General features: G+C 34.3%; 1 protein-coding gene across 1 annotated transcript; it reads left to right on the top strand.

Annotated features, from left to right (window-relative positions):
• The first annotated feature begins 50 nt into the window (after positions 1–50).
• LOC140857464 (CASP-like protein 1E1) lies at positions 51–7,011 on the top strand. The gene is made up of 4 exons (XM_073256360.1): positions 51–208; positions 347–416; positions 4,438–4,657; positions 6,680–7,011. Exons 3-4 carry the CDS (start codon positions 4,526–4,528, stop codon positions 6,926–6,928), a joined length of 381 nt encoding a protein of 126 aa, XP_073112461.1. The 5' UTR covers positions 51–208; positions 347–416; positions 4,438–4,525; the 3' UTR covers positions 6,929–7,011.
• Positions 7,012–16,777: the final 9,766 nt, after the last annotated feature.

Raw genomic sequence — 16,777 nt, 5'->3', positions numbered from 1 at the left:
CTGCAATCGGGCCAGCCTGCAAACGCGGCGCCCCCCGCTTCTCCAAATCAGAAAACAGGGGACGAATCCCCTGCTTCTTGCCATCGCGAACACCCGCCCCCAACTCCACCGCCTCTCTCCAGCGTTCTCCTTTCTCTCTCCACCACCTCCATCACCTCGTATCTCTCTCTCTCTGGAGCAAGAAGAAAACAAGGGGAAGAGCAAAGAGGTAGAGGAAACCAATCGTCCCTTACATGCACACACTCTCTCTCTCTATTTTTTACACTTATTCACCCTCTCTTTCCCTCTTTATTTCTTTCATCAGTCTCTAATTCCCTTGCTAACCTGCTGCCACTATTAATTTAAGGTTACTGCAGAGAAAAATTTGGAGGAGGAGATGATGAGGGACACGCCAATCTATTGAAGCTGCTATCAAGGTAAGTTTCCAGCCTTTTTTCAAGCCAGAATTTGTGATGGAAGTAATCTTGGCAGGTTTGGGCAAAGATTAAATTTCTGAATTCTATGGATATCGGGTAACAATCGATGAAGGGATTGGAGGATTTTATGTGTTTTGATGGTGATCTCGGGACATGCAAGTTCTTCCCTGTCTTAACTTGAAATTGGAGGAGTATTTTAATCTAAAATTTTAATTGGAAATTGCTAACTCATGGATCCAATAGAACCGAAAATTTTGAGAAATTTTGAAGGATGTTAGCTTGCTCAATTAAATCGTTGAAGTGGCCTGACATGCAAACAAGAGTAAAAGAGAGTGCCGACTTTATATATATATATTGATAGACTACTTTGTATTTGATCAGAACCTTACTTATACTTAGTGTTTTAGTAAAATTTTTGGTAACCTAATAATATTTTTCTTTGGATCTGAAAAGTTTCTAGTAGTATTTCACGAGGATGGTATGAAAAAATTGCTGTATCACAATAGTTGTATAAAACAAGGCAAATTTTAAAGCCCTGATTTGGATTAATTATTTTACTACTAAGATATAAAATTAGCTCCTAAAATATGAAATTTTAGAAGTGGTGTGCGTTGCTTATTAAATCTAAATTGGTGATTTTAGGATGTTCTAGTAGGGAGAACTAAAACTTATGTTAGATTAGCTGGTAATGGTATCTGTTAGATAAGATAGGATCTTTAGCTTATGTTTTATAAATCACAAAACTAATATTATTTCTCTTGAGCCATTGCGATGTGAGAAGTACACCAAGGTTCTATCTTTGGTTTTAACATCTTTGGTCTTTCCTCTTCTTTATACTCTCTCATTTATATTTGTATGTACTGATGGGTATCATATAAACTGCCACGTATATGGAGAGAGAGACTAAGAGCCCCTTATATTTAGAGTGTCACAGTGATCCTTCCCATCAAGAGTCTTTGAGATATCCATTATTGATTCTTTATTTGATAGGTTATCATTTTGTATGCTTGTGAGGCTAACTATTCATGTGTGCGCACGCCTGCGTGCGTGCATGGGCGGTGGATTGCCGCATTCCTCGGCTCTAGTTTAGGTTTGGGGCGTGACAAGAGCTAGCTGAAAATATAAATTTAGACTATATAAATTTGATTTTTTTTTTTGGATGCAATGGGAGGTTATAAAACCTCATGGGAGAAATAAAAATATACAGGCTAGTGTCTAATAAATTGAGTATAAGTAGCATCAATTAGAACAAGAAACATGATACGTTGGGATAACTCAATTAAAGAATTGAAGGCCAAATTAGCATGCAAACTAGAAAAATGATCTGCTGATTGGTTGCCCTCTCTTAGCACATAGAAAATAAAAAATGAATGTATTATGGTGTAAAAGAAAGGGCATCATTAGTCCCACATTGGTTGTTTTCATGTAAGAACTTTGGTCATTTAGAGTCTCACGGTTTTGTCTTTTAAAAAGTACCTCACGTGAGAAGGATGATTCTTTCCTATATAAATTAGATTCTCTTTTGATTCCAACCAATATGAGACTAATGATGTCCTTGTTTTTATACCATAACATAGCTCCCTGAGTCAAGAAAAAATCTGTGTACTTCTGTGTTTAGGCGAAAGGAGCTCCACAGTCCATGGAGAGTGATGTCTTTTTTCTAGTATCATTTTTGGATTTCAGTGGATCTTGATCATTTTTCTCACGATTGTACTCTTTAAAAGATGGCTCATGTGGGAAGGATAGTCCTTTCCTATATTAAATTCTCTCTTTACTTTAATCAATGTGAGACCAATGATATTCTTTCTTCTATATCACAACAGAATGCAACATAGTAGCGCAATGCAAAATGTCAGGGAGTAGAAGATGAAGTGAAAAAGATGGACTAAAGGGCATGTCCAAATTCTTTTTAATACATTCTACTACTGTGAGTGAATCGCCTTCAAGGCAAACCTTTGTGTGTTTCAGATGTCGGATAGCCAATAGAAAATCTTCCCAAGCTGCTCGAAGTTCAGCTTGGAGTATCGAAGTAGTTTGAAACTTTCTTGATCCAGCATATAATACAAGGCCTGTTTCAACCCTTACGATATATAAAACCGACGCCAGCCTCCTCCCCTTTCAATGATGCATCAAAATTAACCTTTACGAAACCACAGGGTGGGGGTACCCAAGAAACAAACCTTGATGGAGGTAGTAATGAGCACCCCAAGCTGTCAGTATCCCAGTGCCGTAAGTACGTTGATATAGCTGTATAAATCGAATTTAAGACTCAGTAATTTGCTGGGTTGGATCATATATAAATAAGATGCTCAGACGGACATCCCAAGTTATCCAAGACCATGTTCGGTACTTAGACTAATGAAATTGATAGCGTCCCGTCGTTACTTCGTTCCTAAGGAAGCCCAGACAAGGCATTTAATTTTAAGAAACATCAATATCATAATGAAAATGCTTTGAGACTCCCGTAAATCATATAGAAAAAGTTCATCAGGCCCACAATCATTGACATGGCAACTTCACAACCAATCAATCTACCACCAAATTTGGCAACAAAGTCCGGAGTTACATCAAGCTTTCCGCCTGGCAAGTAGATTGTTCATGTACAGTTTATAACAGCTGTACAGGTATTACCATTTGGCACACCATGACATAGTAAAGAGTTTGCTCAGGATTGCCAACGAAGAAATGAGAAATTCGAGTCCAATTAAAAGATTCCCTAGATATTCAAGTGCGAACCCAATTTAACTTAAAAAAGTTACACCCCGTACTAATTATTCCATGTAGGACTGAATTTACATGTAATTCTCAACATCTTGTTCTCTCATAAAATTATAAAATCTAAAAGGTGAATCTTGATTTCAAGGCATTGCTATTGTTACATATAAAAAGGCCATAATGATATATGGGATGCTAGTTGGCTTTATCATCTAACAACTAAATAAGTAAAAAATATATTTTTCTTTTTGAAAATAACTTGCAAACCATAAATTTATAATTTAAAATTATTATTAATTATTATTTAAAAGAATAGATAGAAATTTTCTTATATTCATTTAATGAATGATGATTCGGATAACATTGCACGGTCTTGAAAGAAACAGCCTTGTAGAGACTGATTTGTATGTTTTTTCTTATTTTTTTTGCTAACTATCTTATTATTGAGACAGATTTTGTCATTGTAGTGATCCGACTATAAAACTATAAGTAGGAAGCAATTTTCTATCATCTTCCGTAGGATACTGCGATTTAGCTGTTGGGTTGCGTAGACCTCATCATTCATCGTATTTTCAGAATGGCAAATTTATTCGATCTTTCAGCGATGTTTTATTTTCTGACTCTTCCGAATGTATTCATATAAGATTTATACGAATACTTTATTTTTAACAAAAAAATAAAAAATAAATATTTAATAATTTGATATTATTTTAAAAGATTAAACAGATAGATAATTTTCAAAAATGAAATTGAAAAGTCCGACATATTTTGGATAGATTATATTTGTTGTTATCCGTCACCTTGGAGAATCCGGCACTGGCCCATATTTTGGATACCAAATCACGTCAAACCAATAATGTCAAAGCCAATCATTTTCTTATCAACACCCTAATCAGGCATCACAATCTAATTCACATTGTGGCTTTCGACAAGTTTTAAGCGGCCGAGTTGACTTTGACGGCGTTGAAGGTTGACAGGCCCCTAGTTAACTCCACCTCCCGGTGAGATTAACAAAACGGACCTCCGACATTCCTAGAGACAAGAGCCCATGCGTGAAAGCTAAGCAAAGGAAGATATGTTAATTATTGGTGAGGTAAGTGCGCATGGACATGACCAGAACCTAATCCTTTGAGTGGGGAAATTGTTCTCTCTTTCTTAGTGGGGGGAGTATTCTTTTCCTTTCCCCTGTTTCATGCATCAAAATAGTTTCATATTACAAGTACAAATATCTTCCAGTCATCATGAAGATTGAAGACATATTGGTTTGCAGCTCTCCATATATCATCACATCTTCTTCTTCTCTTAGGGAGAATGGAGGGAGCTAGTCCTGGTGTTGATGGAATCCAAGAGCTAGGACCCCAGGTTACAACATTGGGTCATCGCCATCAAGGTCGATGCAAGTACCGGGATATCTTCTTCGTATTGTAGCCATAGTTCTGTCATTCATATCAGCAATTGTGATGGGAGTTGCCAAGGAGGCTGTGACGGTCATCGTAAGCAATGATTTGGCGAGACAACTTATCCTGGCTCGATAAGTCCAGATACTCCTCTGCCTTTGTGTAAGCCCTTCTCCTTCAAACACACTCACCCCATATATATATATATATATATATATATATATATATATATATGGATTCATGTAATAATACATCCATGCTTAAACCATCTTCCACAATTTTTTGTGATATGGAACAATCATTGTTTGAATTTCACAACTACCAAGTCAAACCCAATTCAATTTTTTTTTTTTTTTTTTTTGAATGAAAGGGAGGTAGGGAGAGTCATCTGGCTTTTATTTAGAAAAAAATTACAGGATAGAAGATAGAAGGTTTAAAGAAGTTATATTACAGCTGGTATATATATGAACAAGATTAAAAAAAAAAAAAAAGAGAAAAGAAAAAGTATGTTAGCCTTCATGAAGATCTTCACCAATTCAAACTAACAAACTCTAGAATTGTTAGCATACATAATATCTTATTTCGAAGGATATTGGCTGATTAACTGGTTGAGATTGTAACTTATAGGTTTCGAAAATAAGTCTAGACTCTGATTTTGCAGTCATGAGATCAATCAAGACTACAATTTTAGTTTAATTTAGGTTACATTAAATTGGGGATTCACTGCAAATTATGGGTTGAGTTTGGGTTTGATCGAACCTCAACATAGAATCCATGCCGGCCCTGGGGCGGGTCAAAGGGGCGACCGGCCCAGGCCCCTATTTTTTTTTTTTGTCAGGCGCCTGTCTTTAATACGAAGGGTAAAGCCATCAGCACACTAGTATAAAAGATGATTGTGGATAAGTAATTAAAGCTTCTAGTGCAGGATAGATGCTCGAGGAAAATATCATACCCTGACATAGAGCGGCCTCATAATTTTTTTTTAAATTTTCTTCTTTTGCTTTCATGATTCGATTGTTTTCTTTTTAAATTTTGGCTGACTCGTATGGAAGGAAGAATGGGATGATTGTGGATAACTAAAACTTCTAAGTGCGTGCCGTGTGGATGCTTGGAAAAATAGCAAATGCATGGCATAAAGCAGTCTCGTACTTGCCCTTCTTTTCATTTTCCTTTTTCTCCATTTGATTGTTCTATTTCCCAAATGGCTACTGAAAACTACATTCAGCAAGTTACCGTCAACACGCATGTAAAAGCAGTCCTGTTTTCTTTTTTCCCTTGGTCGAGGGACGCCGTTTGGCTCCACCGGACTAAAACTCCTATCAAGCTGATGCGAAATTTTTTGGTTAGACCAGGTTTACCAATGAGTAGGTGGAACAGTCCAATACGAATAAACATGTACAAACATGTTTTTCCCCTTTCATCTTTTTGTTTACCTTTATATGTGTTAGCTTGTGGTTGAACCGGTCCGCCTCTAAGCTGCTGAACCTAGCCTAACAAATAATTTCTTCCAATCTGATGGAGCTTTTAAACCAAGAAAGCAAGACGCAAGTTACAGAGAAATTCATTGCATCAGAACATCTGGCTAGCACCGGGGTTGTCCTTGGATTCGTGAAATGTCGATCTCACGATTGGTGGCAAAATGGGCGATCGCTCATGATTTCTGGAAATTTAGCGGTTCTTCCTGACAGTGATGAGGCCCTGGGTACAGTGGTGAGGCCTTTGGTACAGACAGGCCCCAGGTCTAAAAATATCAGGACCGGCCCTGATAGAATCTGGGTTGGATTGATTAGGATGTCCAATATCCCAATACATCCATCCTAGGAGGAGGCCAATTTACCCAAAACTTTATCCAATCTGAATTCAAAAGGAGTCAGCAAAATGCTTGCCCCAAGCTAATTGGACAAAGCTAGATATGCAGGTAAGGATTGCATCCCTTGTTTACATGCCTAGTTCTAGATATCCACTCAAGAACTGCAGCATTTATCTTGATGTTCTTATTCTAGTTGCACCTTTGCATGATTTCAACAGTCTGTTCTTTTGTCTGGTTTTATGGCAGAAGCTAACTAAGTTCTTCTTTATCCTTGGTCTTTTACCATTAACAGTACCTTATTGTGGTTAATGTGATTGTGCTCATCTACTCAATAATCTCTCTGGCAACTGGCTCTTCTAAATAGAGGTGGCTCAAGGAGAATAGCTATGCACTTGTCCATTGCCGATTTGGTCATGGTGGTTCTCCTCTTCTCAAGTACTGGTGCAGCAGCTGCGATCAGTGTCGTCGCCGACAAGGGGCTACCACGATATGCTTGGCCCAAATTTTGCTATGTCTTCATACATTCTGCGGGCATATTAAGGCCTCCATCGTCTTGTCGATGTTCGCATCATTGGCTTATTTGCTACTAGTTGTACTTTGGATCATTGACCTCCACCTGCGGTCTTAATAGATTTTTGATCAGTTTGGTGATAGATAGACAAACATTTTTAAGTTCAATGTACAGTTTAATCGAAAAAAGAGTGTGATTTCTGATCGTTTTTTTGGAATATTGTATTGGTCATGCCTTAGTTTATCATAAGACTGGTGAAACTGCAATAGAATTGAGATTTGTGAATAAAGAATTTTATAGTTAAATCGAGTTCTTACCGAAACAAACGTTTAAGAATATTATGCTCGAATGGGTTTTGCTATGGTACTCCTTCATTCCGTAGCTTTTTCCTGCGCTCTTATGGTGATCCATTATTGCAAAATGAACAACCAAGATGGCATTTTGATTCCATTGCTTTGGTGAGGGCAAGGGAGGACATCGCAAAGAGAGCTACCTCCTTTGCTGCTTGCTCATAATGTTTAGCAATTGAAAGCTATACTCATATTGTACGCCCCCGATCCGAGATTGTGAATCAAGGGTCATGGCAACTGCCGCATACTCATAGAAAACTCTTCCCATAAGCATGCAAGGCATCTTATTATGCTATCTAAAATAACAGTAGAATAATTAGTCAATAATTTAAATCCAAAACATAACTATCTAAATTTCTTCTTTAATATCTTAATAAATTCAACAATAATTCATAGTCTTACATCAAATTCAATAAGACTTTCACCTAATTAAAAATATGGAGATTCTGCTTCTGATCACTCTTCCATTCATATCTTGTATCATCTTAATTCCTCAACATCTGTAAAAACAGTAAAATAGGAGGTAATGAGCTAGACAGTCAGTAAGCAATGATCACTTTCAACAGATTTCATCAGACATTTAAGTAAATAATCATTTTATAGAAATAAGCATATCGAGTTCATTAATTCGAAATCAATTTCCAATTATGCAATATAGTTCATGCCAATTTATTTCTTTTTCAAAATTTAAGTTTCTTTCGAGATTTCAATTTCTTTCGTTCTTTAATTTTTTTCGTCAACCATGAGCTATGACCACATTTTTCCTGTGCAGGATATAACACCGGTATCTTCTTGCGGTGAGCTGCGAATCAATCTGGCAGCAAAGTCTTTTAGAATCGCTGGTCTCTCTAGCGGTTTGTCGCTGGTCTCTCTGACGACGTAAACCTCAGGACAAATCAATTGTCAACGTATATGTCCCCATTAGCAGAGTCCTTTACATAGTCAGGTTGTCAATTCATATTGTTCTTATATCAGAATTCTTCATAAATCATATTTCATATTCTAATTTCGATAATAAAATATATATCATGTAGTATCGAAATCAATTAAAATAATGCATCATGAAATCAATATGTTCAATCATGCTTCATCATAACATTTCAAATAAAATATTTTTTATAACAAAATATCATTCATACCAATTTATGTATCGTTTCACAAATCATGTCAGAAAATATATTATAATTTACCGATAAATTTAGAAAAAATGAAACATTACTTACTCGAACGCATTCTAATAAATCCACATAATTCTATAAATTTTTTTTCAAAAATTTTGTTCGTAGATCATATTGCGATATTCCATGATCAACATCCACAATCCTATATAGAATCAATTTCAATAATTAGAAAGAATACGAATACCATATTCAACGGTTAGTTGGGTCCGATCATCTAATTTCATCTAATCAAAATCTAATTAGGACCTAAACGATCCAAAGTTTGACGATCCGAGATTTCTTCATCGATTTCATAAAATCAAGTAGAGAGAGAAATCAAGAGAGAGAATCATGAGGTACAATTCGAATTGATCAGGTGACACAATCCAACATTATGATTGGTCCAATATCTCGAGTGGAGAATCAATATATCAAATGATGATTAAATCGGGATCATGGATAATTTAAATTGATAAATATGGATCTGATCAAGGTAAGTACCAGTACACTGTCCTTCAACCATGGATCAGGGTTCTTCATTAAAATCAGATCAGAACTATTAAAAGAAATTTTTTCATTCACTAATCTTTTTAGAGAAGAATCAATCAAGAGAGAGAATATTTTAGAGAGAAAAAATTTTAGAGAGAGAAAATTTTTAGAGAGAAAAAAACTCATCTTGGATTCTTCAGACAATATGATTCAACAATCCGATCGATTAGATCAAATCATGCTGAAATTATCATATAGATAATTCAATAAAATCATAAAAAATAGAATCTTAAAAATACCTAATCTGATCAAAGTGGATGTCGGTGTACCGTTCGGTGATCACAGATCAAAAATCCATCACTAGGATCATTTAAATTCATCATCATTCTTCTCAAGATTTTAGAAATATTAGGAGAGATAAATAACCTAGAGAGAGAAAGTAGAGAGAGAAGTTTAATTTTAGAGAGAGAAAATACTAGTTCAAGCTGAAGAGAGAGAAACTCTCTTTCTCATATTTTATTATTTATATCATTATTTATTAATTAATTTAATAATTTTTTTTTCTTTTTCTTCACGGAAGAGAGAGGAGAGAAAATCCTATTTATTATTATTATATTTTTTCTTCTTCTTTTTCTTCTCTTTTTTTTTTCTTTTTCTTTTTTCTTTTTTTTTTCCTTCTTCTTTTTCTTTTTTTTTTCTTTTTTTTTCCTTTTCTTTTTTCTTTTCTTTTTCTTTTCTTCTTCCCACGGTTTCCTTTGAGCCGAAACAGGGGACCTCACGATCCCCTTGATTTAGTCGGCCAGCCGATGGTCGATCGGCACGAGGCTGGCTAGCGACAAAAGGGCGACGAGGCGGCTCGGAGGGATCCAACGGTGGTCGGCGGTGACCACCGATGTCGAAAATCGAAGAAAATGGGCAAAATAGATGTTTCTTCCACAACAAAATCGGGCGACTCCGGTCGCCGGCGAGCATGCACACCGGCATGGGAAGAAAAAGGGAGGAGAGAGGGAAGAGAGGATGCTCACCTTCGACGCCGGTGAGGCTTTCCGATGAGAAATTGGACGGGCACAGGTCGGTCTCCCGATGGTTTTTCGGCGATTGCCGCGACTGGACTTAGGATCTTCAGTGAGAGGGAGAGAGGAGGGTTCTCCTCCTTAATAGAGCCAGAGGGGGGCTCTTTCCAATCTGATTGGGAGCTGGCGAGAGAGAGAAGAGACTTTGGGAGTCTTCTCCCCAGTTTTTCTTCTTTTTTTTTCATTTGAGTTTTGTGGGCTGGGTTTGTTACATGGGCCGGGCCGGGCCATGACATTCTTCCCCTCTAAAAAAATTTCATCCTCAAATTTTTTTTTTGCTTGAGTCTTCATAGTTTCTTACTTGAATCTCATCCACAAATATTTCAATATTCTAATTCTTGATATAAAATTCATTCTTAAATCATTTCATAAGGAAAAATCAATACATCAAATATTGATCTGAAACGGAACCATTCATTTCTTATTTATCAAGATCAATATCTTAAAGATTTTCAATGTTTCAAGATTTCAAATTATGATCTCATTTTCTGTAAAAATTAATGTTCAATATCTCATGACTCAATTAAATCAAATCTATCTCTTGTGAATAGAAGAAGGTCAATGTCTCTATTCTTGCATAAGAACTTCATTCATCATCATTCATATTTATTTATTTTTCAAAATATTAACCACTCTTAATTTCAACCCATCATAAGATAGAAAAACATACTTCTATGAATCATTTGATGATATCTAATCAATCAAAATTTAAAAATATTTTCTCTTATTCATACTTTCAAAGGTTGAAGATTTATCATTTCAATCTCATTCTCGAACTTTTGATATTTAATTCTCGATGCAACTTCTCATTAATCATTTATAAAGATCAATATCACCAATGTTGATTAGAATTAATATCACTATTTCTAGTCATCGAAATTTTCTTACTCAAACCTCAAACTCTTAAATATTCTAATTCTTGAAGCAAATTTTATCATTAAATCATTTCATAATAAAAATCAATAACTCAAAAATTGATCTAAATCAAAACTATATTTTTCTTATAATCAAAATCAATGTCTCTATTTTAAGTAAGTATATCAATTTACTTTATCTAAATATAACTACTCTTAATTAATCGATTCATTATCAAATTAAATTATAAATAACTCTAATTTATCTTTTGTAAAATAATCGTCAATATCAATAGATAATCTCAATCTTTTCCATTCAGTCAGAGAAATAATAATGATCAAAAGAGTTTTAACTTCAAATTTTTTATACCCTGGAGATAAATATTTGAGTATAATAATCTAAGATCAAAATTATTATTCAATAAACAATCTCAATTCTTCTAATAATAGAGAATTATAAAATTCAATTCTAGAATAAAAAAAAATTTATCTCAAAATATTCTAAATCTAAAATAAAAAATCAAGGTCCCACTCATCCTAAAATCAGGATGCTAAATATTTTTTAGCATAGTAGGTGGAAGCACTACTTTTAAAAATCATATTAGGATATCTAAAATAATTCAAAATTTTAAAATATTATTTTTTCTAATATCAAATAAATTTTTTATATCAAACCATATCATCTATCATAATTCTTTAACTCAAAGGGTCAACATTCCTAACTTACTCAAAGTAATCCAGATTACCATGCTTCCGCTGCGCACTCTGATCTAACAATCAAAATTTTTAGGTTCATCAAAAAAAAATTTGATCAAATTATTTCTTTATCTTATCAATAGAAAAGATCTAAAATTTTAAATTTCAATTGAAGTCAAAGATTAACTTTCGATCTCATTCGTACTTTTACTGGTGTACAATAATCTTGATTAATCCTTGAGTCCAATATCATATTTAAACCATTATGTAGATTTACTATAATCAATATGAATCAAATCTTAATTCTCATATCAATTCAATTGATAATTTTCAAATCAAAATCTTTATAAGTCAAATCAACGAGAAAATCCTTCGATGCTCCACAAATTTGGACATAATCTGAATATATAAGAACTTCAAATCATTATTTTTTTCTAAAATTTTTATAATCAGATCTTTAATATCTATCAGTATCTTTTCACAATAATCATACAAGCCTCAAAAATCAAATCTCCATTTAATAGTAGATTCAATTAGGGACCTCGTTAACAAAAGCTAAGGAACTCCATATCAATTTCTAAATCCAAATTTCTAAATTATAAATTCACATAATTTTGATAATTTAAATAAATATAAATTAGATCTTTTATCTTAATCTAAAGATATTAATTTTTTATTAACAACCTCAACAATAATATCAGAAAATCTCTTGATCAACTTAGATACAAATATTTAAATTGAAATTTCATACACATCATGTAGTCTCCAAGAGACATAATAAGATCCATTATTTAGATCTAAGGATGATGATTAAAGCTTTCAATACGATGAATATCCTACAATCTCAAATCAATTTCATCAATAAGAAATAGGCTTCTTTATAATATCTTCAAATATGCATACATCCTAATATGCCACTTTATATATGATCCACATACCAAGTTCACTTTCGATAAATATTCCAATCAAGCACCATAAAAAAAACTTTCTTAGCCCATTCTGGAACAACATTTTATTATCAAATCTTTATCTTGCCAATAATAGTCAACTTCTCAATTAAAAGTAATATCATAGTATTATTCTCACATCGAATTTGAACTTACGATTCACTTGAATAACTAATGATCAAATTAATAACTATAATGCATAATAAAATTTTATGTCAATCCTTTTATAATTACTTTCAATCAAAATCTAACTAATCATATCATGATCAATAGATCATCCATCATATTTCAAATTCTATATGTCATAATCTCTTGTGATCCTTTCATACATAATCTTAATGTTTAATCAAAATTTATAAATATTTCTCCCACTACAATCATCAAAGATCTACACTATAATATCCTTAGTGTCTATCCACTTACACCTATTCTATATCTGATTCTATGTTTCATAATTTATCCACTTATGCTCTGATACCATATTAATTGTCACGCCCCCGATCCGAGATTGTGAATCGAGGGTCATGGCAACCGTCGCATACTCATAGAAAACTCTTCCCATAAGCATGCAAAGCATCTTATCATGCTATCCTAAAACAACAGTGAAATAATTAGTCAATAATTTAAATCCAAAACATAACTATCTAAATTTTTTCTTTAATATCTTAATAAATTCAACAATAATTCATAGACCTTACATCAAATTCAATAAGACTTTCAACCTAAATTAAAAATATGAAGATTTTGCTTCTGATCACTCTTCCATTCATATCTTGTATCATCTTAATTCCTCAACATCTGTAAAAACAGTAAAATAGGAGGTAATGAGCTAGACAGCCTAGTAAGCAATGATCATTTTTCAACAGATTTTATCAGATATTTAAGTAAATAATCATTTATAAAAAATAAGCATATCGAGTTCATTAATTCGAAATCAATTTTCAATTATGCAATATAGTTCATGTCAAATTTATTTTTTTTTCAAAATTTAAATTTTTTTCGAGATTTCAATTTCTTTCATTCTTCAATTCTTTTCATCAACCATGAGCTATGACCATATTTTTCCTATGGCAGGGTCATAACACCGCGTATCTTCTTGCGGTGAGCTGCGAATCATCTGGCAGCAAAATCTTTCGGAACCGCTGGTCTCTCTGGTGGTTTGTCGCTGGTCTCTCTGACGACGTAAACCCTCAGAACAAATCAATTGCCAACGTATATGCCCCCATTGGCAGGGTCCTTTTACATAGTTAGATTGTCAATTCATATTGTTCTTATATCAGAATTCTTCATAAATCATATTTCATACTCTAATTTTGATAATAAAATATATAATCATGTAGTATCGAAATCAATCAATATAATGCATCATGAAATCAATATATTCAATCATGCTTCATCATAACATTTCAAATAAGATATTTTCATAACAAAATATCATTCATCCAATTCATGCATCGTTTCATAAATCATGTCAGAAAAATATATTATAATTTATCGATAAATCTAGAAAAAGTAAAATATTACTTACCTCGAATGCATTCCAATAAATCTACATAATTCTATAAATTTTCTTCTAAAAATTCTGTTCGTAGATCATATTGCGATATCCCATGATCAAACATCCACAATCCTATATAGAATCAATTTCAATAATTAGAAAGAATACGAATAACATATTTCAACGGTTTAGATTGGGTCCGATCATCTAATTTCATCTAATCAAAATCTAATTAGGACTTAAACAATCCAAAGTTTGACTATCAGATCAAATCAGATTCGAAGTGATAGGATCGAGGTTTCTTCATCGATTTCATAAAATCAAGTAGAGAGAAAAAATCAGAGGAGAGAGAATTTATGAGGTACAATTTGAATTGATCAGGTGACACAATCCAACATTATGATTGGTCCAATATCTCGAGTGGTGAAATCAATATGATCAAATGATGATTAAATCGGGATCATGGATAATTAAATTGATAAATATCGGATCTGATCAAGGTAAGTACCAGTACACTGCCCGACAACCATGGATCAGGGTTCTTCATTAGAATCAGATCAGGACTATTAAAAGAAATTTTTTCATTCACTAATCTTTTTAGAGAGAGAATCAATCAAGAGAGAGAATATTTTAGAGAGAAAAAATTTTAGAGAGAAAAAAACTCATCTTGAATTCTTCAGACAATATGATTCAACAAATCCGATCGATCAGATCAAATCATGCTGAAATTATCATATAGATAATTCAATAAAATCATGAAAAATAGAATCTTAAAAATATCTAATTTGATCAAAGTGGATGTCGGTGTACCGTCCGGTGATCACAGATCAAAAATCCATCACTAGGATCATTTAAATTCATCATCATTCTTCTCAAGATTCTAGAAAATCTTAGGAGAGAGAAAGTAGAGAGAGAAAGTTCAATTTTAGAGAGAAAAAATACTAGTTCAAGCTGAAGGGAGAGAGGGAAGAGAGAGAAACTCTCTTTCTCATATTTTATTATTTATATCATTATTTATTAATTAATTTAATAATTTTTTTTCTCTTTTTTTTTTCTTCGTAGAAGAGAGAGGAGAGAAAATCCTATTCATTATTATTATATTATTATTTTTTCTTCTTTTCTTCTCTCTTTTTTTTCTTTTTCTTTTTTCTTCTTATTTTTCTTTTCTTTTTTTCTTTTTTTTCCCTTCTTCTTTTTTCTTTTCTTTTTCTTTTTCCTTCTTCTTCCCACGATTTTCTTTGGCCGAAACACGGGACCTCACAATCCCCTCGATTTAGTCGGCCAGCTAGCGGTCGATCGGCACAAGACTGGCCGGCAAAAAAAGGGCGACGACGGGCGGCTTGGAGGGATCCAAACCGATGGTCGGCGGTGTCCACCGACGTCGGAAAATCAAATAAAAATGGGCAAAATAGATGTTTCTTCCGCAACAAAATCCGGCGACTCCGATCGCTGGCGAGCGTGCACACCGGCATGGGAAGGAAAGGGGAGAAGAGAGGGAGGAGGAGGAGGCTCACCTTCGACGCCGGTGAGGCTTTCCGATGAAAAATTGGACGGGCACAGGTCGGGTCTCCGTGGTGGTTTTCTGGCGATTGCCGCCGACTGGACTTAGGATCTTCGGTGAGAGGGAGAGAGGAGGGTTTTTCTCCTTAAATAGAGCCAGAGGGGGGCTCTTTCCGACTCCGATTGGGAGCCGACGAGAGAAGGAAGAAGACTCCCGAAGGGAGTCTTCTCCCCCGTTTTTCTTCTTCTTTTATTTTTTTTTTATTTGAGTTTTGTGGGCTGTGTTTGTTACATGGGCCAGGTCGGGTATGACACATATATCAGCAAGTCCGCACTCTCTTGGTCTTATGGCCAAGAAACCTGGTGCAAGTAATGCTCATGGGCATGGGGTAGCTCAAAAGAGCACCCAATAGCACTAATTTGTGCTTGACCACAATAATTTGCATCCATCACAATCATGTGGATCCACTCTTTAAGCATGCCATAAAAAATATCCCACTTCTGCATATAAAACTTATGGATGTTTGAAAACCTTGTGAAACCGCTCCAAATGGACCAACGGGACTTTTTTTCTCTTTTTTTTTTTTTGGTAACAAATGGACCAACGGGACTTGAACGTACAACTTTACCCTCGTACAAGATAAGCCATCTTACCTAGAAGTAATTGACCCTATAATTAATTTATTAACTCGAACGGCTTTTCTAAGTTGCTTCAAACCTGAATGATTAATGTGAAAGCCAACCAGATTTTGATACTTCAAAGGGTGCCTCAGGTTAAGAATGTGATTTAGAAACTTGATACGGATTTCCATATTGGAATTCTCTGAGATGAGCGATCTCTAAGCAGGATATCTCATTCTTCCTTTTGCTTTTTCTAAATCCTGCAGTGAACTTTTAAAAGACCAGCAAATCACAAATTTACCTTGCAAGGCCATCCTTATCCCCATTCTGCAGCAGCCATTGCACAACAACGCATAGCTCATATTGGATGTCTACTTGTTTCCTTTGGGGAATGGGAAAAAAAAAAAAATATCCACTTGGTTGAGAGATTAATCCGAGTCCTCATGGTGAAGAACTTCAATGGCATGTTACATGGTTTACCTAGTTCAATTTGCTTATATAGCATGTTATTTAGGTGGACGACCGCCTTGAATTGTGGAGCCAATCATGCATAATAAGAACATTATTGCTTTATATTTAAGACTAAGAGATCTAGCTAGCCGATTCTTTCGAGAAACCTGCAGGTTGATGCAAATATTTTTCATGTTCGAACAAATTGAAGTAACCAAGCTCTCTCCTATTTTAGATTAACCTGCCGACTGGTCCGTGTCACAAGTTTCTAAGGAATGGATAAACAATGC

Source organism: Elaeis guineensis, chromosome 1 (assembly GCF_000442705.2).
Source record: "Elaeis guineensis isolate ETL-2024a chromosome 1, EG11, whole genome shotgun sequence".
Taxonomy (NCBI): domain Eukaryota; kingdom Viridiplantae; phylum Streptophyta; class Magnoliopsida; order Arecales; family Arecaceae; genus Elaeis; species Elaeis guineensis.
The sequence above is the reverse complement of the archived record's forward strand: the minus strand, read 5'-3'. Positions and strand labels throughout refer to the sequence as shown.